This window comes from Stylophora pistillata, chromosome 11, assembly GCF_964205215.1.
Source record: "Stylophora pistillata chromosome 11, jaStyPist1.2, whole genome shotgun sequence".
Classification (NCBI taxonomy): domain Eukaryota; kingdom Metazoa; phylum Cnidaria; class Anthozoa; order Scleractinia; family Pocilloporidae; genus Stylophora; species Stylophora pistillata.
Window position 1 is genome coordinate 24,721,804 of NC_142529.1, and position 24,303 is coordinate 24,746,106.

General features: G+C 40.0%; 3 protein-coding genes, 1 long non-coding RNA gene, 1 other non-coding gene and 1 pseudogene across 9 annotated transcripts in view; all 6 read right to left on the minus strand.

Moving 5' to 3' along the window:
• Positions 1-2,237, minus strand: part of LOC111339877 (uncharacterized) — a 50,578-nt gene extending 48,341 nt beyond the window's left edge. The window contains exons 1-2 of one of the 2 annotated variants that reach the window (XM_088738187.1): positions 1,663-2,237; positions 730-1,300 (exon numbers count right to left, since the gene is read on the minus strand). The gene's annotated coding sequence lies outside the window, so the exon portion shown is untranslated. Of the gene's footprint in view, positions 1-729 lie in introns of both variants that reach the window. The other variant, XM_088738188.1, reaches the window with a different exon arrangement.
• Positions 2,238-6,683: 4,446 nt separating this feature from the next.
• Positions 6,684-9,708, minus strand: LOC111339887 (uncharacterized). The gene is made up of 3 exons (XR_015993088.1): positions 9,272-9,708; positions 8,192-8,641; positions 6,684-7,850 (listed from the first exon to the last, which is right to left on the minus strand). It is a non-coding gene; the product is annotated as an uncharacterized LOC111339887 (transcript).
• Positions 9,709-9,878: 170 nt separating this feature from the next.
• Positions 9,879-21,563, minus strand: LOC111339876 (uncharacterized). Of its 3 annotated transcripts, none has more exons than XM_088738183.1 (4): positions 19,857-21,563; positions 18,497-18,955; positions 17,392-17,622; positions 9,879-10,262 (listed from the first exon to the last, which is right to left on the minus strand). In XM_088738183.1, exons 1-4 carry the CDS (start codon positions 20,104-20,106, stop codon positions 10,093-10,095), a joined length of 1,110 nt encoding a protein of 369 aa, XP_088594309.1. In that variant the 5' UTR covers positions 20,107-21,563; the 3' UTR covers positions 9,879-10,092. The 3 variants fall into 3 exon arrangements, with proteins under 3 accessions (XP_088594309.1, XP_088594311.1, XP_088594310.1); XM_088738185.1 differs by lacking the exon at positions 19,857-21,563 and adding an exon at positions 19,044-19,770; XM_088738184.1 differs by lacking the exon at positions 9,879-10,262 and having other exon boundaries at positions 17,199-17,622; positions 19,857-21,556.
• Positions 11,148-13,326, minus strand: LOC148720782 (uncharacterized; annotated as a pseudogene). The gene is made up of 2 exons (XR_015993086.1): positions 12,220-13,326; positions 11,148-11,800 (listed from the first exon to the last, which is right to left on the minus strand). The product of XR_015993086.1 is annotated as an uncharacterized LOC148720782 (transcript).
• Positions 13,464-16,945, minus strand: LOC148720783 (uncharacterized). The gene is made up of 2 exons (XR_015993087.1): positions 16,808-16,945; positions 13,464-15,589 (listed from the first exon to the last, which is right to left on the minus strand). It is a non-coding gene; the product is annotated as an uncharacterized LOC148720783 (long non-coding RNA).
• LOC148720784 (BTB/POZ domain-containing protein KCTD8-like) lies at positions 21,014-23,716 on the minus strand. The gene is made up of 3 exons (XM_088737670.1): positions 23,455-23,716; positions 21,599-22,057; positions 21,014-21,078 (listed from the first exon to the last, which is right to left on the minus strand). Exons 1-3 carry the CDS (start codon positions 23,714-23,716, stop codon positions 21,014-21,016), a joined length of 786 nt encoding a protein of 261 aa, XP_088593796.1.
• Positions 23,717-24,303: the final 587 nt, after the last annotated feature.

Consider the following 24,303-nt stretch of genomic DNA (forward strand, 5'->3'; position numbering starts at 1 on the left):
GTATGACCCTTGTATGACCCTTGTATGACCCTTGTATGACCCTTGTATGACCCTTGTATGACCCTTGTATGACCCTTGTATGACCCTTGTATGAATTACAAGGATTATAGTTTTAGTGACCTTTTCCATAGCCATTAACTTCTACTCTGTAAGAGAAAAAGGAAAGAAAATCTTCCGTACATGGCAAACGCGAAACAGGTTTCATTTACGTGGAAACGGCAAAACGCGACCAGCAAACGTGAAAAATGGCGGGAAAACAAAGTCACGTGGTCACTCTGCCGTTTATGTTTCACGTAAACGCGGTGCTAAATCTCTCTAATGTTAATAGGCCACCGTGGAGATGTTCTAAAGCTGGTGTTTCGAGTTTTCTCTGACGAAGGGCTACCGAAACGTCATCTTAAGAACATCTTAGCGGTTCACAATCCAAATTATCGACAAAGTTGTGGGAACCAAAGCTAACCGGCGTGGCAGAGTTTGGCAATTCGCAATGTGACAGCGAAAAATGTAAAATTTGTGAGAATAGTAGCTGTTTTTCGTCTCTAACGCTGGTTCTCTTTTAGCTCATCTTTATCTCGTTAGTGTTTGCGTGTCCTACAAAAAACCTAACTACTACCTTTTGGTTTTCAGTAAGGCCATGTGTTTAAGAATATTTATTTACAAACCGGCTTTCACGACCTATCGAAGATCATTTAACAGACATCATTTTGTTCTAAGTAACAGTACAATTACCTGGATGTTTATTCATGGTGTCGAGACTTGTCGTAAACACATGGCCGCCGACATTCAGTTTCAACATCTTCGGAAAGTGAACATGTTCGAGCTTCTTCGCCACTTTATCGAAGGCTTTCTTCTCCTTGCGAAGCTTGTTCGTCTCCCGCTTCAGAATGTCGTGGACGTCATTAATGTGCTCTTGGAGTTCCTCAAAGGCTCCATCGCTGAGTGAATCCTGTGCATCCTTTGAGTTACGGGTTGAAGACATCTTACTTGCAGCAGACTCAAGTTGCATCAAGACTTTGCTCCTCTCGTCGTCCTGCCTAAGTTCCTCGTATATATGACCCGTCGGTTCTCGAATTGCCAATCACGAGTGAATTACGCATACTGTTACCTATTTTTCACGATTCATCTCATTTGTCACCTGTCACGTCACGTTACAAAACACGCGAAGCAACGATAATCCAGATTTCAGCTGACTGAATTGTGGAATGGTGCGAGCTGATCAGGGGAGAAAACCCGAAAAAAGGCTCGATCTTCACTGTCAGCCAAAATAATACAGCAAAGCCATCTTTCAATGCAAAGAGACCTGAAAATATAAGTTAGTTTTGTAAAGAGCGTTTTTGTCGAAACTTGTCGCGATTGCATGGATTTCGTTTCAGTTCTCTCCGTTATTGGTTTTGTAAACTCGATTTATTATACAAACCTTTCCTAGACTACTTTCAACTGATTCACGTTAAAAATTTCGCTTGTTTTTAACTTTCAACTTAAGTTAATATGTAGTGCAAAAATAGGAGACATAGGAGGGCTGTTGAAAAGGTTCCAACAGCCGGTGCACTTCAATGTGATTATTATTAGATACTCTCTTAAGTTGATTGGTTTGAATCGCTCGACGCGATTGATTTTACAAATGAAAGTGAATTCTAAGCAATTTATTCCCTTACTCATTACCTCATGTTTCAGGATAGAATTAGGAAGCAGACTTGAGGCTAAATAGTTCAAAAAGCAGTCAGCGCTGATCCAGGAAACAGGGCTCAACCCAGTTTAAATTTTTCGTCTTACATCTCCCTGCCAGGAAAAACTTAGTGGAAATAGAATGTCTGAAATTTGAGCAGCGCAGCTGTAAAAAAGAATACGAATCTATGTTAATCATGCTCACTAACCCTAGGGCAATGTTTAGGATGGTTTCGTCGCCTAAAACCAGCTTACGTTGTCCAAGTGATCATGAATGGTGAACCTCTAGGGTGAGGGGTCTCACCCTCCCCTCCCCACTTACAAGACGGTAGGGTGGGGTTTAAAATTTGATAATATTGTGTTGGGGACCATAGCTTATTGTAGTGTCGCAAAGTCTTTAACTGTAACGGAACAGACTCCAATATACAAGAAGAGTTTACACCGAAAGTAGTCACATTCCAACGTATCTAAAACGTCCTTAGGCTTAGCAGCCAAGCCTGCAATATCCATGGATACCCGGATATAACATCCCATCCAAACCTATTTAAAGTTCAAAGTCCACTCTAACAACGTAACTTAACATAGAAGAACTAAAACAATGTTCTAGTCATAAACAAAGTCAGCATCTCTCTTTGGCTTTGGTGTTCGAGTTGAACGTCTCAATTCCATTGCTGAGTTGGGAGGACCACTATCTGCGGGATTCCTATCATCCGAGACTGTAGATCCGAGTGATCCAAAGGAGGCATCGCTGCCCCAGCGAACTCTTCCGACTCCAAGCAGCCGTTGTCATTGTCATCATTAACTGGTAGCTCCATGCGTGGAACTCCACTAAGAAACTTCACATTACGAGTGAGATGTTGTCCAGTCTCAGCATTGACAAGTTCAAAAGTATCTGGTCCTTTGCTACGAACAATGACATACTTCTGATGACCAAACGTGGGAATCAATTTTCCAGATTTTGTATTTGCTATAAATACAATATCCCCAGGTACTAGGTTACGTTGTTGTGCATGTCGCTTGGCATCAGTATACTCACATAACTTCCTCTGGTATTCCTTGTACCTCTCTTCAGGGTTGTTCTGATCCATTTCTGGTACTGTTGGCAACTTTGTTGTTATCTCTCTGTTGAGAAACAGTTTAGCCGGGGTCATGTTAGTCCCGGCATGTGGAGTGGATCTGTAAACTTGCAGGATTGTGGGCAGAACCTCTGTCCAGGATAGACCATCTAACTCTGCTGCTCTGATACTGTGCTTTAGGTACCTATGAAATCTTTCGACCTGCCCATTTGCTTGTGGAAAATAGGGTGATACTCTTCTGTGCTGTATTCCATTTGCCTTCATGAAGTCTTGGAATTCCTCAGCTACGAACTGACGTCCATTGTCCGTGATCAGAACTTTTGGATTTCCAAATCGTGCAAATATATCTGCAAGTGCAGTGACTATACTCTCACTTGTAATACGCTTAAGAACAATAGCCTCGGGCCATTTGCTTCTGTAATCAACAACAGTCATGATGTAGATCTCTCCAGGAAATGGACCCACCAGGTCAAGGGCACACTTCTCCCAGCAGTAATCGGGAAGAGGAGTTGCTGTATTAGGTGTGTCTCGTCGTAGTGGCTGAAGGCGCACACATGTCTCGCAATTTCGGCAGTAGTCTTCAACGTCAGAGTCCATCCCCGGCCAGAACAGAATTCTACGAAGGCGTTGCTTGCAACGCACAATACCTTGATGAGCCTCATGTGCCAAGGTCAATGCCTTTTTTCTCAACTTCTCAGGAACATAAATTCGTCGACCTCGCCACAGTAGGCCCTGTGCAAAGCTCAGTTCATCTTTAAAATGTTTCCATTTATTATTTACCAGGTTCTAGGTTCCATCAAGTACCTTCACCACCTCTAGTAATTCAGGGTCAGACTCTCCAGCCTCTTTTATTTCATCAATTGAGAGCAAAGCATCTGCACTTTTGACAAAGTGTACATGCTCCTCAACAAAACTTGTTTCTGTAACAGTAGTATTCAAAGGTAATCTTGACAGTCCATCTGCAATGTTCTCAGATCCAGGTTCATAACTGAGTGTGAAGTCATAGTCCTGACATCTCAAAGCAATCCGTTCAAGGCGAATTGATTGAGTGTTTTTATTGAATACGCCAAGCAGTGGTTTATGATCAGTCGAGACGACAACGTGGCGACCATAAATGTAAGAATGCATCTTCTGCAATCCGAACAGCACAGCCATTGCCTCTCGTTCGATCTGCGAATATCTCTTCTCTGCAGCAGTTAGACTTCTGGACGCATAAGATATGGGCTGCCAACGGCTGTCAACATTTTGCAGCAAGACACACCCAAGACCGACTGGGCTGGCATCTACTACAAGTTTGGTCTCGGCTTCCAATGAGTAGTGTGCAAGGCATGGTGCTTTAATCAGAAGCTCTTTAACTTCCTCAAAAGCATTGGATTCTGTTGTACTCCATTTCCACACCACACCCTTCTGCGTAAGATATCGTAAGGGAGTGATCACTGTTGCAAGGTTGGAAACAAACTGTGTAAGGTATGTAATACTTCCCAGAAATGATCTCAGCTCAGCTTGGTTTTGAGGTACTGGTGCATCTGCAATGGCTTTTACCTTGTCAGGGTCAGGCTTAATGCCCTCAGTAGAGATGACGTGTCTTAGAAATTTCAGCTCACACATGCCCAAGGCACACTTGTCTGCATTGAGACGAAGGCCACAGTCTTGAAGTTTAGCCATAACTGCACGAAGATTCTTCCAGTGTTCTTCTGGTGTTGACCCGTACACCACAACATCATCAAAGTAGCTAAGCACACCTGATAAGCCTTCACACACTATGCTCATGACCCTTTGGTACACCTCTGGTGCTGACGCGAGTCCGAAGGGCAGCCTTTTGAACTGATACACTTTGCCTGCGGCTATGAACGATGTAATTTCTCTAGATTCTTCCGCTAGGCGAACCTGCCAATATGCTTTCCTTAGATCCAGAGTCGAAAACATCCGAGCCCCACTCAGTTGCCGTAACAGGTCTTGGATTCTAGGAATTGGAAACCGCTCTCTTATCACTGCTTTATTAGCTTCCCTGAGATCAACACACACTCTCAATTCTCCATTCCCCTTGTAGACAATCTGCACAGGTGATATCCACGATGCTCCTGTCGCTTCTTCAATCACATCTTCTTGGATCATTCGCTCTATTTCTTGTTTCAATCTCTCCTCTAAGGGTGCTGGGACTGGCCTTTGTTTTTGTACCTTGGGAGGGACATCTGAATTGATTTTAATTTTGTGCTCATAATTCTTAAAGTCTCCGAGCTCTTCCTTGAAGAGATTTTCATACTCCTGATAGATCTTCTCCCTCGCCTTGGTTGGGCTCTCCCCTACTGCATGGATTTTTACAAGGTTGAGGGTGGACAGGGCGCTTCTTCCCAACAGGGGGGGGCCTTCCACATCGATCACATACACTGGCTCCATTACTTCCATCTTATTGCATCTCAGTTTAGCATCAAATACTCCTAAACACTTGAGGTCTCCTCCACCAAAAGCTGAGAACTTGACATTGGTTGGGTTAAGAGGAATGTTCAGGCTGTTTCTAAACCACTGTTTAGGGATCAAGGTTTTAGCACAGCCAGTGTCAATCATCATTTGAACAAGTTTACCATTGATTTCAACATCAGTTTCAACACCCAGCCCCTCATTATTAGTAGTATAACAAACATATTCAGGGTTAGACTTATCTGACTGTTGCTGGACTGGCTGGACAAACTTTACATCTTCTTAATTCTCTGATTCTCTTGATCTGCAATATTTCCAAAAGTGACCAGTCTTCTTACATTTTATGCACTGTGCATTCCTAGCTTTGCACCTTTCGTTATTAGCAAGATGATCCGTTTTTGCACATCGAAAGCAGGCTTTTTCTTTCGCTTTATTTACTGAAGATCTTACCGCATTAACATCAGATTTTCCAGGAAAGTTTTGGGCCCCGTGACCCCCAAGTAGCTGTGTATCCTTCCTTGCAGATTCAATTGCTCTCCCGAGCGTCTGGGCTTTTTCCAGTGTAAGAGTCTCTCCTTGTTGTAGTAGCTTTTCTCGTAGATATCCGTCAGAACACTTCTCTATAACTTGACCAAGAATATTATCATCAATTGCTTCCCCGAAGTCGCATGTTAAACTCAGCATACGTAACTCTGCAATGAAGGTATCAAGTGATTCATGTTGAAGTTGAGCACGTTTTCGAAACTTGTACCTCTCTGCCCACTTGTTTCTCTTCGGCTGAAAATGTGCACTCAACGCTTGTTTAACTTCCTCAAATTTCTTGTTCTCTCCCGGCAAACCTGAGAGCAAACGCTGGACTCCCGTCCCCGCAAGATGTAGAAGAGTAGCTTTTTGAACGTCGTCGCTTTCCTTATCTAATTTCGTAGCAATTCGGTAGTTGTCGAAAGCATCGAGCCAAAACTTCCACTCATCCGCCAAGTTTGTCGCCTCTAAATTAACTGGTGACAACGAAAACCTTTCAAAACTCATCTTGGCCTGTTATCCGATTGTCTTTTATCCTCGTCGCCAATTTGTAGTGTCGCAAAGTCTTTAACTGTAACGGAACAGACTCCAATATACAAGAAGAGTTTACACCGAAAGTAGTCACATTCCAACGTATCTAAAACGTCCTTAGGCTTAGCAGCCAAGCCTGCAATATCCATGGATACCCGGATATAACACTTATGGTAGACTCTCTCTCATCTGTAGTAACATAACCATGGTCATTACACTCGTCATTGTCGTAATCGTCATATTGAGCAATTATTGGATGAAGTTGAGTAACAGTTCTTAAATTATCAAAACCGAGGTCTGAGTAACAAAACTAAGCATTTGTGAGCGGACTTGTACGGAGGACATAGCCTTGAATGAACACTTAAAATGATGTGTATCACCTTTATTACACTCTTTACTGGGTCGTAGTCGTCATAATGAGCAATTATTGGATGAACTTGAGCATGATTTTTTGAATGATCAAAACCAAGGTCTGAGTAACAAACTCAATCATTTATTGGATATTGCCTTTAATGAACAATTAAAATGTGTATCACCTTTATTGAACTCTTTACCAAGGGCTTTAAATGCAAGATTGCATCGTGACCGGTATAACTACAAGAGCTAAACTCAGACAAGAAAAAGACTAAGGCCGGATGAAAATCAGATAAAATCCTCATTAGAATATCCTTAATCCCAAACAGATGTCAGGAAAATAAAAAAATCATGTTTATATAGAATCAGAAAAAGTTTTTCCTCTATGTTGTCTATCTAGGTATCTCCTTCGAAACAGTCTTCTCACTCTTCTTTCAGTAAGGTCTTTGACTTTGTACAGTGTGAGACATTCTAAGAATCGTCAAAAAACGACAGCGCTTACATTCCACTGATCACTATCAGAATTCCAAATTAAACTGAGAACAAACGGGTCAATTTCTGTGACGATCAATCTGTTCGCGCGTCTAGGTTTAGAGCGACATTTTTAACCAACGTGAGTTGATTATCTATTACATTACACGGACATATAATTAATAATTATTGGATGAGGTTGAACATGATAGCGATAATTATCATGGCCAAAGTTTTGTGTTATCTGCCGAAGCCGAAGGCTGAGGCGGATCGATAACACAAACTGAGGCCTTGATAATCATCGCTATCATACGAAAACCGAATCCAATAATTGCTTTATCGTGCATATTCCTGAGCGCATAAAATTATTGTCTGTATGTATAAGGTCACTTCTACATATACAAAATCTATTGTCTGTCGGTATGACTAAGAGAATGTATCATAAAGACTATTGATAATTGAATCTGCCACAGCCACAAAATTTATAACAAATGTTTTCAATTCTCGAATCCAAAAACTTCCACTGATTGACAAGAAATTGTTTCTTTCCTGTTAGAAAAGTGGTTTCATGCTGCCCCGCTGGACACTGATATGCATAGTCGAGGTGAGTAGAGCAAGTGTTAATATTCGGTGCGCTGTTGATGATGATATCATAATCACCCGTACCCCCAAATACTGGCCCACAAGCAATATTGCACAAGATAAAATATCCTTCTTGACGCGGTCTTAAGGACATTTTTGTTGGTGACAGACCACTTGGGTTGACAAGACTGAATAGGAACGAGTTTTGTGCTCTTTTCCACCCTGAAGAACCTTAAAGGAACAAATGTCATCAACACACTTTCATATCAAGTGCACTTGCGATTCGGTTTATAATATCAAAACTAAGAAAGAAATCTAACAAATCATCTTTCTACAAATTGCTTCAACGATACAAATTGGTCTCGAAATTAACCATTGGGAATACAATTCTACTTGCAGAAAAAAGGGTTTGAAAAAATAGATAAACTCTGAAAGAGAAGGACACATGAATTTTTTTTTAATTCAAGCTTCGCCTCAGTTCCTCTAATTCAGTAACTAACCAGAATTACTCTACAGAAACTTAGAGCCGCGGCCTTAAAGACAGAGACTATACGGTTTTGTTACAACCCTACCATTCCACTGTTCTTCAGAATATCCACCAATTATATAATTTCCGCTCTTTATCACTGTAATCGTTGGTCCCTTGTTATCACAGCAGGAGTGAAAGTTGGAGGCAGCCCAGCCATCACGAGAGGCACGGTACAACAATTTATCACTGACGTTGCCCAGGCCTGGGGTGTTCTTCAACCACATCATCAAAGTTTTGCCCTGGTCAGTTGAGAGGATCTCAGACCCCTCGAAGGGGGACGTCAGTGCCTTTATCATTCCTTCAACTTGATAAAACTTGGCCTCGATCAGCAGCTCAAGACGAACAGTCTCATCGTCAGGGACGACAAGTTGCCCCGTGCGCAGATAATTCAGGATGTACCGGAAGTGGGTTCCATCTCGATCAATGAAGTAGGTTCAATCGTCGTCAGGTTTGGTGTTAAATCTTTCGGAAAACATGGCGTGTAACATGGAACCTGGATAAATAATAACCAAAAATCACATTTAATTCGATACAGGTCAATATACGTTATTAAAAATCAGATAACACTTTGCATAAGTTCTATGAAATGTTTTTCGTTTGTTTCTCAGTGACTCTATCTGTTGCTGCAATTACAAAAAGTTTCTTTCAATTTTTTGATGTTTTTCTAACGTGAGAGACGTTTGATTTTCCATCGACAGTGAAATTTCATATGTCTTCAAGGCATGTATGTCATGGTCCGTGCATTTTGCATTGTGCTCACCTTGTCTAGTCTTCTTCGCAGCTTTTGTTGGGTCTCGTCACGCAATATGCTCTCTCTCCCTTAGTGGGGGGAGGGCGCGTTGCGTGACTATTTCAAACAACGCTTAAGAAGGAGACTGACCTTTTTCTGGTTCGTCGGTCTTTTGCAATCAGTATATATCAATTTTGTCATCCTTCACAATCCTCGTCCCCTTTCGTTTCCCTCCTACCTATCAACTATTTTTCACGAGACCGAACAGATTTTATTTTTCATAGTTTCGATTTATCTATGGGACGCTTATCATGAGTGACTCGAAATAATGTGACGCCAAACTGTCTTTCTTAGTTTAAGTATTTGATAGTATTGTTAGTTAGCCTAAGTTACCTGGATCTTTCTTCATGGTCGACAAACTTGTCGAGAAAAGGTATCCTCCAACATTCAGTTTCAGTATCTTAGAGAAGTGAACATGTTCAAACTTCTTCGCTACGTCATCGGACGCTTTACTTTCCTTGTGAACTGTATTCGCTTTCATTCGCTTTAGAACGTCGTGGAGGCCTTCAACGCACTTGCGGGCCGCCTCAAAATCTTCCGCATTCAGCAAGTCGAATGCTTCCTCGAGCTCTCGTGGCGAAGACATCTTCTTTACTAAAACAAAGCAGGAAACCTAGGTGCAGACCTTTTTCAGATAGGCAAAGCGACTGAGAACAAAGTATTTTGGGAATCATATGATTTCCGGGAAAGATGGACGATGAAGGTATTACCCTAGTGGTCACGCGACCCGTAACAGACCGCATTTCCGAGAATTAACGCCCCGTGATGCAAGCGGCTCCCTCGAAGGAACGCCTTCTCTCTCACTTTCTCAAATAATACTGAGGGATACAAGAAAAACCTGTTTATGTTGCCACTTTATTTAGAACTTTTTTAGCTTTAACTGCAGCGGAATCAGCACTGAAGATCAATTTCTAATCTGTTCCTGTGTTATCTATCTTCATGTACTTGCATAGTTCCTTGATGTGCTTTACCGGTTCTTTCAATTTTTGTCCTATTGCTGCATTAACTTAAAAAGCACCCCCTTCGATTAGGCCCAGGAATGCCGGAAAGCTCACAATATCAGTTTGTTAGGGTAGAAAGGGGGGAAGAGGTAAACTCTAATAAAAGAAAGAAGGGAGAAGATAAAAAATGATTTAAAACGACAACAAAAAAGTTTACAAAAAATATAGAACCTTGCTGATGCTTCTGTAGATTTTTGCTACTCTAACATCTTTTTCTTTATCTTCAGCGGAGTACCTCGCGCCCGCGTTGTTTTTTCTCCAGTCAGTGCGGCTACCAAACACGTGATCAGTGTTAGCCTTCATGACGTTACTGGGTGAAGAGTCTGCAATCGTTTGGGTTTGAAAGCAATTGGGAAAATGAGTCTTAGCGTTTTAATATATCTATAGAGAGGATCGTCGTCTGCTTGATTTCCCTGATTCTAAACTTTAACGGGTGCACAGGCCAATGAGTCATATGAAAATCAAATTAAAAAAAGAAGAAAAAAAAAAAAAAGAAAAAAAGGAAAGAAAATACTCTCATATTCGAAGCTAGTTCTCCTTTTCAAAATGCCCAGAAATAGTTCCGCGCGGCTGGATGACATTCCTCACGCAATCTGCTATTTGATAAGGAATGGAGTAATTTATTATCATTTTTTGCCATGTCAAAAGCGTGTAACCTATCTTGCATTTCTGTCCGATAGAAAACAACACTTGCATTGAGCAGTCTTTGCGGTAACCAATAGGATGAATGTAAATAAATGTGTTAATTAAAATCACTGGAACTGTCAGTAGCATTGGTTTTATCAACTGATTTGATAACGACAATTGGCTTCCGTAGAGGGGTTCAAAAGCTGCCGTTTTGAGTTCGCTCCGTGATGATTCACACTATGAAATAAGTTGAGAAAACTGAAGCTATTCAGCTCGGCAGAGTTGCGCAACTGCCGTGATGGCCGCCATATATTTCTTGTAAACATACTGTGACATATCAAAATGATCGTGTTACGCGTAGAGCTCTTCGCTGACAATGTCCCTTGAGATTGCTTTGCAAGGTGAGAGAGCATCATTCTGATTCCTCGTAAGAGAATGTGAGATCAATAGCTTTCCATCACCCCCCTCCCCTTACACTAGTTAGGCACAAAAGAGTTAGCTGTTGTGACTGACAGAGTGTCAGGGCCTCCGAGCAAGAGGGAAGTTTAGGTGATGAGTGTTATAACGTCGAGAAACGTATGGAAAAGAATCTCTGATGCTAATTTATTGATGTCAGTCGTTTTTAATCAAAGTTACAAAAACATGTGAATCTCATCAGAAGTACGAACACATACGGGCACGCACTGTCATTCAAGTCATAGACAGCGTAAAGGTCTTAATAGTCACGGTTATTATAACCATTCGAAAAGATACAGTTATACTACATCGAACTAAACCAACACACAGTACGTTCTTCCTACTCGAAGAGTTTAACAGTTTTCCTTTTTCGTGTTACTGAAGTCAACAGTATTTGAGCAACAAAAACTCAAAAAGGAAATGAAAGACAGACTATAGTTTACAAACCAAGAGAAAAAAATCGTTTTGTGTTCAGAACCGAAAAACTTCCATCTCTCTCCCCCTGAAGTTCTGACCTCCTGTCAAAAATGTGTTACAAGTTTGTCCTGATGGGCATTGGTAGTTATACAGATATGTGCTACAGTTGTTGGAATTTGGTTCATTGGGAATATGAAGATCACAATAACTTCCCCCTCCCAATACTGGACCATTGCCACTGTAACAATACATAGCGTATCCTTCTTTTCCACTCCTCAAAGCCATCTTTGTTGGTGACAGACCTCTCGGGTTGACAAGACTGAACAAAAAAGAGTTTTTGCTCTTTTGTGGGAGCTACTACCTAGGATTTAAAGAAACGAAGAAGCATACCAACCAATTAAAATCAATGCCTGATATTTTTTCTCAGAGCATAGAGCATAATCAAGCTATAATCCCGAAAATTCTCGAGCATAAATACGCGTTAAACTACATTGCTAGCACTTTTATAATGAAGTTTTCAGGGTCGTTTTCAGCAATAAATTATAAAAAGTATTTTTTTTTAATTATTTTTCCCTGGCCCATAATGCAAACTACTGGGTCCGTAAGTTACTGTGATAGCCATTAAGGTCTATTTATTTATAGCGTGCGCGGCTCAAACACGTGCTTGTGTCACGTGACATGATGTCAATTTCAGTGCCTAATAGAATCTAATATTGTTGACTTTAATTTAAGTCAAAATTTTGATCTGCTTGAAATACAAGGTCAGTGTTAAGAACTTACTTTGCTAATTTTGCTCAGTATATCCTCCAAAGATGTTATTTCCACTCTTTATCACTGCAAATGTCGGTCCCTTGTTATCACAACAGGAGTGAAAGTTGGAAGCAGCCCAGCCATTTCCAGAAGCTCGGGACAACAATTTCGCATCGTTATTAGGAAAGTCTGGGGTGCTCTTTAACCAATTAATCAAAGTCTGCCGCTGACTGGACGAGAGAATCATTGAATTCTTGAACGGTTCAACTACAATCGATTCGACTACTGGAACTGCTGGTGGCTTTGGTTCTAACTCGTTTATCATTCCTTCAACTTATAAAATTTGGCCTCCGCCAGCAGTTCTCTGCGAATGGTCTCGTTGTTAGGGACGATAAGCTCCCCCGTGCGAAGATAATTCAGGATAAAGCGGAAGTGTGTTCCATCTCGACCAATGAAGAAAGATCCATCCTCGCCGGGTTTTGTGTCAAATCTTCCTGAAAACATGGCGTATAACATGGAACCTGCGTCAAGGACTAAAAACGTATCACATCTGATCGTCGGGCAAATGTGCCAAATGACATTCCACTGTTGTGCGAGAGAGATGTGGGGATGGTAGGAACATTCCCCTTCAGTCTTTAATGCGTTCGAACATTGTGGAAATATCATACAATTATTTAATAGTTCGGGTAAAATTATGTATTATGCATATTTTTAAAGAATATGATGCTTAAAAATTCTTATTTACGTCTCCAAACTGGCTTCTTGTCCTCTCTTAACCCATTTTCTTCTGAGAAACTAAAATTTATGCATTGAATTAAAATCCGATTAAATCGAAAACATTTGCTTTTTGGTAAATCTTACATGTGATAAATTCCAACATGAATCAAACACAATGATCACGAGGAGAAAAAGGAGCTCTTGATGTTTGAACAAAGTTTTGTTGCCAGCGCCATAGGAAATGTAAAGAGAACTGCAGTGTAGAGAATGGGCGTTCTGATTTAAGAGTGCAAAGGGCTAGTAGGGCGAGTCTAGTTTTCTCTTGGAATTGATTAAAGACAATTAAAACTGGCTATTTCAAAAGTTTAGCGACGCATATGGACGCATAAGAGTCGTTAATTTGCGAATTAGCACAAGAAGCTACCACATTCGCTCCGACGAAGGGCTAACACTCGAAACGTCAGCTTTTATAATCGTAACGGTGGCCAATTTACCATTTCAACTTTGTTGATATATTCAAATTATTTCGTTACCCCCACCGACGCAGCCCCAAACAGTTTCTTTAGAAACTATTAGCCTTTATTCAAAGTAAAGAGGGTTCATCCCAAAAAAGTGCGACAAACGTTCCTTTAATTAAGGTACTAGTATATAACCCCCACGGGATCGGGGGGATTATGAAAAACAGAAATGCCAATGAGGGTTATCATATATTAATTTTATGGTGACACAACCAAAATCCTACAACCCTCCAGGCGATAATTGATTGGCCCCTAAGCTTACGTCATCCTCTCGATCGACCAATCAGACACAGCCAAAACCAAACGCGACTTGTTTACCACATCGTTTTCCCGCGCCTCTTGGGAGGCTGTGTGATCTATCCCTTTGTGTTCTCATTGGCTCCTTTCGATAGCTTCCTTTGTTTTGCATGGCTGTTGTGATAAACTGACACTCACTTGAAAAGTGCTCTATAATGCAGGCTTTTTACGACTAGATGTTATCAGCTCCTTTATAGCTTAGCCTTCTTGCAGGGGTAGTATTTTGAAGCGCGAGAACCAAGCGCGAATATTCGGTCGTTATATTGGTCAGGTGGAAGATTTTGGACGAGTGACGAAGGGAGGGGGGGGGGAGGGAGAGAAAAACCAGAAACACAAAATACTGCCTGCAAGCAGCCTAACTCCCTTGAAATGTTAATAGAGAGCTTTAGATTCGAGTACGAGAACGAGTACGAGTACGAGTTGACTAGCGTGCTCACATTGCGCATGCGTTGCTGTGCGTGACACTGTCACGGAAGCGGGAAACTCGTCGTCCGCCGCTCGTCGACAACGAGATTTTGACCAGAAGTCGTCCCCTAGAGAACGAGTTTCGAAAGGTGAGTATTTTGTATTTTAAACTTACCCTAGTCTTTTTCTAAGTCAGCAAAAGCAAACTTAAAGCCCTATACAGAGGTTTTATCGAATTGAATGTTATTACAAACCCTGATTCCATTCATATTTGATACTTTTTGGTCGACCTATTTTCACGAAATTCTGAGGTCTAAACACGTAAACAACATATCGCCAGTCGAATAAATTTAAATTGAAAAATGAGAGCCTTAAAAAGCACTTTCACCCTTTGAATTTTAACCATACATGAGGGATATAAACAGTGAATTGTTGTAATGTGGTTGACACTTTCCCGACTTTCTTATATTCGTAGCTATAGCGAAACGAGAACTTTTTATTTGGAAAGGAAACACGAAACTATGCTTCTCAGAGAAGTACTGGTTGAAGAGCCTCACAAGTACTGACCAGATTCAAAAGAGAGAGGTATATCTTGGACGAAAATCGCCGAACACTATAATAAAACCTTGAACGCTGAAACATTTTATTAGCTTCTCATTAATTATTGTCATATTAATACCATTATATTTATGAAATGAAAACTAAGGAAGAGTTTGTATGGTAAAATATCTGAATACATTATTTTTATATCTTTTTAGTTGTATCATATAAATGTACTGTATTATTATTACAAAGTCAGTTCAGCTGTTTTGAAATTAAAAATTATACATATTTACAATTTTGATTTTCTCAAGTAAATTAATTTAGATTTGAAAATTCTCCATAAAGGAAAAAAAATTGATGGCCATGGATCCACATCCCATATTCATCAATTACTCCTTTCATTGCTAACTATACATAGAAATTTACAAGCAGAAAATATAATTACAATTATAATTTGGTTCACTTCTTCTCTTTTATCTTCTCATCACTTTGCCAAATTGCATTGCTTAAATGTAGCCATAGTTGGTACTAACTAGGATGTAGCAAATCAAGAACTTTAAACCTGAAAATAATCATCTAATGTAGGAGGTTGAACATCAAAATAGGTGCTTGTAGTTGATCCATAAAAGCAGATACGTGCATTCCGAAGCAGAGCACCCACTGAATTCATTACACCTACTGGACTTAATCCAATCTTTAAGTTTTTCTTAAAATCTAGGAAAGCGAAGTATGTTACTATGTTGCTAAACACCCACTCCACAGCTTCCCTGACTTTACTTCATCCTTCAAGATGAATCTGAGTGGATAGGCAAGGTCGCCATATATACACAGTGGTTGTCCACTGGTATCAAATGAATGCTGCTGAAGGTTATGAAGGAGGCCAAACATTCTTAACACACCAGCATCATGCCTTTTACCCTCTGAAATGAAAATTTATAGAGTAAACATACTTGGATTTATATCAGTAGCTAGTGTTATAACACTCTTGTAGCTGCAGGTAACTGTTGAGTTACAAACTGTGATTTAAATTTTTTTTTGATTTTCCAAGTTAATTGGTTAATAGCCATTTTGATTTAGTAGGGGCTGGGTTATAGATATTTGTGTAAGGATTCAAGGGTAGGCTACATTTAACGAAGCTCTTACCAAGGGGCTGACTACCGAAAATGTTTCCTGATAACTTTGATCTTTCCAGCCCACTCCTCTAGGTGTAGATACCGTAGATCCTCAAATCAATTAGCGCCCAGGGAGCTTAATTCAAATTTATGAGAAAATGCGCTTATTTAATTTTTCCCAAATGGTGGCCTGACATGACCATTTTTTTAATACATCATCTAAACATAAACAAAATTAACTATTTATTGACGTAAAAAACTGATCCTAGAGTTTAACTCACCATTAGTGCAATGTACAAATCTAATACTACACGATGAAAACCATGCATCCTTTGCTTTCTCACTACTCATCCACAAAATGAGGGGAGGGGAGGGGGCACTTATTTGAGGGGGGTACTTATTTTAAATTTTTGGTCGATAGGAGGGGAACTTATACGAAGGGGGTGCTTATTCGAGGATTTACGGTCGTGACACTTCAATTCAGTTTCAAATTTGGGGGCTTAAATAAGGGGAGGCATTACAGCAGAACGATGCAAATAAGCGTATTAGCTTACCAACTGGTCCATACAAATTGGCTATTAAACCATTTGGCGCAACAAATGATTGAAACTTTAGGGCATGTACCCTTTTGTGCCCACTGGGTACAAGCTGGTTCTCTCCTGGGCGACAAATTGGGCGAACTGTCAGGTCTACAAACCCCTAGCAATTCTCAAGAGCTGTTCCCTTTCCATGGACAGCAAGAGCAAAGTCTTCCAGATGTTGGCTACTCAGCCAGGGTTGATCGAGATCTCTGAGCAAGTATCCATGGTTCTTTTAAGTAAAGCTGATCACCTCGTTGAAGATTAAGCTCAGCTCGGGCACTGAACAAAGCGAGGAATCATATCCGAGAGACGACATGGGTAAGAGGAAAGTTTCAATAAAATCAACGGCCCTTTCGTTCCTGAACATACCGTGCCATTGGCACAAGTAAACATTTCTGGAATTGCTAATGCCCGAAGAAGGAGACGCAATCCTGTGATGACAAACCTGAGCTCGGCTGCAAACTCTTCAGGAGAAATGGCGTCAAAAACATCGTCAATCCTTTCATACTGCTTGTAAGGATGTTGCCTCCCATCGTTGTGATTTCATAAATCGCAAAGGAGGTAAACGGATGCTAATAGGATAGTTTTTTTGGCTAAACATGGCGAGATTGTTACAGTAAAACCCTCGCACTCGGATCGATACATTTGTTTAGAATCTAAAGTTACAATTTTCGTCAGCACGACTACGAGTACGAGATACTAGTGCCAGATCTCGCGCGGTTAAAACTCGTACTCGTACTCGTTCTCGCACTCGAATCTAAAGCTCTCTATTGTTGCGCGGATACTGATGTGTAGTCACTTCCATTTCACTGACAGAACAACAATTTCGCTTTCAGTTAAGACAATTCAGCGAAGTTTTTACTATCTGGCTTAATAAATCAGGGAAAAAACATAAAAGGAGATTGTCAACAAACAAACAGTCAATAATCTTAGTTAACTTCGATTAGTCTTGCTTCTTGAAACCAAACACTTCCATTTCACTGACAGTAAAATTTCCACTTCCTGTTAAAAACATATTAGCATGCTGACCTGTAGGGCACTGATAAGAGTGGCCGAGGATTGAGTAGCAGTTGCCAGAATTTGGTGCATTGGCGACATGAAGATCGTGGTTTCCTCCAAATGTTGGCCCATAGACATCACGGCAAAAGATAGCGCACGACTGCTTTTCGGGTTTCAGAGTTATCTTTGCTGGTGGTAGACCAACAGGGTTGACAAGACTAAATAGGAACGAAGTTGTTGATTTTTTGTACAATCCAGAACCTAATGAATAAAGATATTTTAATCAAATGGCTAATAAATTGTCTTGTATGAATATGACTTCTACAAGGTCAAAGATTCCATATCTATTAAACAGACCCAAGCCTTCAGGAAAGGACATTCGTTCCCTTATGTTGCATTAACTGATTCGAGAGTAAACTTTCATGATCAAGGAAAACATTCAATATGACAGCAACCTAAAACTATAACTATTTGTTTTTTATTGTATTAGAAAAGGCCGTTTCTGAGGCGCCAAAATAATACAATAATCACACGACAAGCGCACCTCTTAATAAACACTTCCAGACGTGTTTGAGCTCCAGTGCACGAGTTAATTTCTGGATTAGAATGATTCCACCGGACACAAGTTCAAGGATCCTTGCTTAAAGTAAAACTCCAAATGTTTGCAATTATTTGCATTTTTTAGGCGTCTTGTTTACAGCAAACTTTGCACCCAAATTTGATACCTCAAAAAAAATTAGAGCTCTCGCTGCAAGTCCAATGCATGATCCACTCATCACTTAATGACAATAATAATAATAAATAATAATAATAATAATAACAATAATAATAATAATAACATTAATAATAATAGTTACAATTATAATGGGTTTATCAGGGGACATTCCACAATGTAAGTCCTCTTATCCACTGTTTCCAAGTCGAATTGGATCTTTGAGTAGGGAGGAAAATCAGTGGACCCGGGGAAAAAACACCGGAGAAAGGGCGAGAACCAACAACAAACCTAGCCCACATGTGATACAAGATCCGGGAATCGAACCCAGGCCGCAGCAGTGGGAGGCGAGCGCTCTCATCACTGCACCACTCTTGCTCCCTTAACAGTTGGAAAGTACGTTTCATTCATTGAAGACCCTACCATGTGACTCCCACAGTTGTTCAGTGTATCCTCCAAATATGTAATTTCCGCTCTTTATCACTGTGACTGTTGGTCCCTTGTTATCACAACAGGAATGAAAGTTGCTCGCAGCCCAGCCATTGCAAGAGGCCCGGTACAACAATTTCTCTCTAGCGTTGGTGACATCTGGAACGTCTTCCAACCAGTTCAGCAAAGTCTGGCGTTGATCGGACGACAAGATCACTGAATCCTGAAAGGGTTTTGGTTCCAGCACATCTATTATTCCTTCCACCTGATAAAACTTAGCCTCGATCAGCAGTTCATGACGAACAGTCTTGTCATCGGGGACAACCAGTTCCCCCGTGCGAAGATAATTCAGAATATAGCGGAAGTGTGTTCCATCTCGATCGATGAAGTAAGATCCATCCTCGTCAGGTTTTGAGTCAAACCTTCCGGAAAACATGGCGTGTAACATGGAACCTGGATAAATAATAACCACATCTTACATTAAACGTGATTCACTTCAAAATAAGTCCGAGTTATAAAGAATGCCTTATCCAAAAATTACCTTTCACTCTTTGATGTTCAAAAATTACGTGGTAAAGGTTTGATTTTCCACAAGGGATCCCTAAATAGAAAAAGTTCAAATGTCTTCATGGGATCCATTTCATAGTCTGTGCATCTGGCATCGTGCCAATAACACTTTACAAGCTCGCGGTCCGTCACCCGTTTGCAATTTGTATCAATCTCCGCCATCCTCATTGCGTTTCGGTTCTCTCTTACCTATCAGCTATATTATTGCCCTACAGGCTTTTGTTTCATAGATTTGATCTACCATGAGTGACTCGAATTGAAATATTGCGACGCCAGAAAGAAAGAAAGAAAAAACGAAAGAAAGTCTTAAGCACTCTAAACAACAAACGCGTCTAGTTACAATGATAAGGTTGAGATCGGACGTCAGCATTATCAGGCGCCTCTGGCAGCCGCTTCAGTCCATGTAACGACCTCACCTTCCCTCCCATCCCACCCCAGGGGAGGACATCCACCACACAGTAATCTCGTGCGTGGGAAATTAACGTCTCCTACCCCTAACCCTGCAGGAGACGGGGCCTACGGTTTATTCGTCCTTCTCCGAGAAGACTAGAATATCTATCCATTTCTTGATATTATAGAAAGGTAGCAAATTCTCCTCACTTATTTTAAGACCATGAGTATTGGTCCGGCCGGGACCGAACCCTCGACCTCCCGCACAACACAATCCGGCGCTCTAACCAATTAAGCTAACCGGGAGGTTAGTACAATATTTTGAATAAATTACACGATCTTAGACAATCATCCTCAGTCTATGTATTTGAAACTTGGGATAGTTCGCTTAAGTTACCTGGATCTTTGTTCATGGTCGACAGACTTGTCGCGAAAAGGTGGCCTCCAACATTCAGTTTCAGCATCTTCGAGAAGTGAACATGTTCGAGTTTCTTCGCTACGTCATCGAACGCTTCCCTTTCCTTACGCACTTTCTTCGCCTCTTGTTTCAGAATGTCGTTAACACCTTTAATGTACTTGTTTACTTCTTCAAAAGCTTCATCGCTAGGTAAACCGGACGCTTCTTCGAGCTCTCGTGGTGAAGACATCTTCTTTTAGTCGAACTGCGACACGCTTGAGCGCAGAAAGAAATGTTATTTTCTTGGGTATACAAGTTACCGTAAACAATTGATTCCGGGAACCTTGAAATTCCCGGAAACGAGGCATAATTTGTTTTTTTTTTTTTAACTCGAGTGGTCACACAACACACGCGATTAGGCGTTGCGAGGGTAGATGACTTTCTCAAAATGCCTCATAGTTTTAAGTCCCTTTAGTTTTATTTTTCGTTTTTCGCTGTTGTTTATTTAATATGTTGTAATTCGCACTCGTGTTCCAACTTTACACTCGTATTACACGAAAAAAGCTCTCGCTTTCAACCAATCAGGCGAGCATATTTTTTCATTTTTATTAATTATTACATAGTTTAGAGGTTATACACAAAAGAATTGATGGTTTACGAAGTTCAGTCACAAACCAGGGCACCTCTTTGCCTTTGTTTACTAATTTCAACATTTTTCAGTGTAGAAATCGCGCTCAAAGTCCCGTTCGCGAGAAAAAGATGTTAACAGTTACAATTCTTCATTGTAAAGAATTTAGTTTTTATTAGCTATATTGTAACTTATATTGGATGTTTTTCTTATTTTCATTTGTTTTTATTCATCATCATTATTTTTAATGACTATTTTAATGGCCAGGATGTCCATTCAAAACAGCCTTTGCTTAGGGGTTTACCCTGGTACGTTATTCGTAAACTTTATTGGTAAAATTCTAACAATTATTATTATTATTATTATTATTATTATTATTATTATTATTATTGTTATCATTGTTATTGCTATTATTTTTAACAACTTTAATATGAAGTATCTAATGGCATAAAACAGTACAAAAAAGTGATGACACCTCAAATCTATTGTCTTTTCAAAAAGATTTCAATTAGCTGCAATTGTAAACTAGCTACTTTAGTCTAATTTTCCTCTGAAAATCCAAGGAATCTAAGTAAGCAGGTTTACTAAGATCCCCTATGAGGAAGAAAAAGATTTCCTTCATAAAATGTTGACTTGACCCATAATAGGATAATGGATGTAGCTTATTCAGTTTGAACCAAAATTAATACTATTTTGTATAAGAGATATCAGTTAATAGCAATTTAAGATGATATTGTCAAATTTGTGTTTATGCAGTCCCCTTAAAGACACTTTCACAGCAAAAACATTTTATCATTCTACTCTTCGCTCGCATGCAGGCATTAGTTTCTGTTTTAAAGAACAAGATTTAGTGCAGCAAATATTTGGCCACCACAATTAGGGCAGATGGAAGATTTGGAATGAGTGACAAAGTAAGGGGGAGGGGGAAAGGGTTTTTCTGGTTTTTCTCCCCTTCTTCCTCCCCTTGCTTTTTCCCTCATCTCAGTTCTTCTCCTCATTTAATATGGTAACTGAATATTTGCCATGCCAAAACACAAAGTGTCACCTGCAAGCAGGCTATATGTTCTTCTTTGCAGATTATTATATAGTAAAGTAGTATTGTCTAAGACCCTACCGTGGGATTCCCACTGTTGTTCAGTGTATCCACCAAATACATAATTTCCATGCTTTGCCACTGTAACTGTTGGTCCCTTATTATCACAACATGAGTGAAAGTTAGATGAATTCCAACCATTGCGGGAGGCTCTGTACAGCAAGATGTAATCATTGCTAGCATTTGTCATTGTATCCTTCAACCAGTCCACCAAGGTTTGCCGTTGAACTGATGACAAGATCAAGGAGTCCTTGAAAGGTCTTGCTTTAAGCTCATCAATTATTCCTTGAACTTGATAAAATTCTGCTTCATTGAGCAGCTCCTTACGAACAATCTTGTCTTCTGGCACAACAAGCTGCCCACTACGAAGATAGTTCAGGATGTAGCGGAAGTGGGTTCCATCTCGATCAATGAAGTATGATCCATCCTCACTGGGCTTTGTGTCAAATCTCCCAGAAAACATGGCATGTAACATAGAACCTAAGGTTGTAATGGAAAAAAGACTTAACCTTACACCCCAGCACAGTACCTTTGTTCTCCTTGGTCCCTCAAGGAGAATTCCTTTAACAATAATGTAAAATTGAAGAACAGCTCCCCTAAACTCTTCCAATTTCAGGGGAACAAAATGTGTCAGTCAGATACTACACATCAAGTTCACATAAGTGATGATTGATATGGCCAATAATGCCTCGCACTCAAAATTTACATCTATCCCATGGTGTTTGTCAAAATTCATTTTGAGGTATTTGTGAAAGTTCAAACTTACCAAGATGACAGTCTATTTACTCGTGTCTGAATTTGTTTTCATTGTGTTTTGTGTTTTGTTTGCCAACAGTCAGCCGACAGTTGGCCAACAGATATTTTGGGGAGCTGTTCTTCAATTTTACCAACAATAACGCCTATCAGGTTGGCGATCACTTCTCTTATTTTCAATACCTTGATCCTTTACACTCTTGTATTGATTTCATGTTCTCCAAACTGTTTTCTCTACTTTTCCTGTGGTATTGAAGAGAATTTGTTGGACAATCAGGAGCTCTTTTAATCTTAAATTGGTGGCCAATTCCTTAATTCTCAAGGCCTCTACATTCTATTCAAGGAAGACACTGGAAAGAGAAGTTAAAACCCAGTCACTCTTAGGGGTAAGAGGATAAATCAATGATTCAAGGGTACAACTGAGACGAGAAGATGAACACATTAGGATTTAAAGATGAACATCCCTAGGATTTAAAGTTTAGAAAAACTAAGAATGCTTAAAACATTGCACCATGTTTAATGTGTTATGACTGATTCCACTGGAGGTCTAGGCTCGGTTGTTCGAAGGCCGATCAGCGCTAACCCATGGTTAAATTTTAGTATGGGTTTCTATATCTATCTGTTCAAAAGCTGTTTAGGGACAACTCTTTTTAAAGCATTTAATAATGAAACTGTAAACGAATGGAATTAAACTGAATTTTCTTTTAACGCTTTCAGATCTGAAATCAAATTTCACATTAATCTGGAGTTTTCTTAACCCACCTTTGAACAACTCGGCCCTGAGCACACAAACGAACCAAAACAATTCAAAAATAGAGGTCACTATGGTCCTTCGTGTTCACATTTGATTTTTTCCCCATTTGATACAATATAATTACTGACATGTATAATTCTAATGTTGAATAAAGAAATTCAATCAAAACCTCTACTATATTTCTTCATGTGGCGATATACGATACAGACTGTGGTAAGATTTCTGCACAGACCCATAATTCATTCTGCATACATCTCTTAGATCCGGATTAGCAATGGCGAAAACAATAAATTGCCTTTGGGAGTAAGGTTTTGTTTTACAAAACTGATTGTGCGGAAATCTTTCTAAGACAGCTTTAATAAAAGCGTACCTGGATCTCTATTCAGTGTTGCCACACTGGTTGAAAATTGGTGACCACCGACGTTAAGTTGCACCATCGTCGAAAAATGGACGTGCTCCAGCTTCTTTGCGACCTTGTCGAGCGATCGCTTTTCCTTGCGAACTTTTCTCGTCTCACGCTTCAAGATATCGAAAGCTTCTTTGATGCGCTGGTTTACTTCATCCAAAGCTTCATCGTAGTCAGACAAGTCTTCTTCTTCGGAATTGCGCGAGGTTAACTCGAACGAAGACATCTTTGTGGCATAGAATCTGCTATGTCAAGCTAAGTAAGTGAACTCAGACGAAGACGAAGGCATAGGATCTGGTATCTTATTAAGAAAGTCAGCTACACCAAAACGAGATTTGCCGGAAGCGGAAATTAGTCAAGCTTTATTCGAATCATTATTCACTTTAAGTGGTTTCCTGAAAACATGTTACTTTTAGTTCCGCATCTTGAAAATGTTTATGAAATTACCGCACTGATTACCGTTTGATATTCCAAGGAGCAACATTGCCCTTTGAAAATTGTATTGAGCTGTGGACCCCGCCATTTTGAATCTTGCCCAACTCGCCTTTCGCAGAACATACTTTCATTCCATTCCTCTTTTCTCCATCGCTTGGCAATTTATTTGAATGATTAGAAGCTTTACAAAAGGCATGCTTCTTGATTAAATAACTAATTAACTTTCTGCGATAACCAGGGCAGTAGTTGCTTATTGCAGGATTTGTCACTGTCACACCATCATCAAAACCATCTAACAAATAGAGTCATTCACAAGAATCAAAGAGAGAAAGTAAGATGAATATTTGAACAGTCTCGCAAAGATTCAGATCTGATCGC

Bases quoted from the DNA above. Each gene is read 5' to 3' on its own strand.
- LOC111339876 (XM_088738183.1), bottom strand. From the start codon at position 20,106: ATGTCTTCACCACGAGAGCTCGAAGAAGCGTCCGGTTTACCTAGCGAT. The intron at 17,623-18,496 runs GTAGGGTCTTCA...TTTATTCATTAG, and splicing joins ACAACTGTGGGAGTCACATG to GTTCTGGATTGTACAAAAAA. The intron at 10,263-17,391 runs GTCAGCATGCTA...AAACGATTGCAG, and splicing joins CTCTTATCAGTGCCCTACAG to ACTCTTCACCCAGTAACGTC.
- LOC148720784 (XM_088737670.1), bottom strand. From the start codon at position 23,716: ATGTCTTCGTTCGAGTTAACCTCGCGCAATTCCGAAGAAGAAGACTTG. The intron at 22,058-23,454 runs GTACGCTTTTAT...TTACAACCTTAG, and splicing joins AACACTGAATAGAGATCCAG to GTTCTATGTTACATGCCATG. The intron at 21,079-21,598 runs GTAGGGTCTTAG...TCTTCCTCATAG, and splicing joins ACAACAGTGGGAATCCCACG to GGGATCTTAGTAAACCTGCT.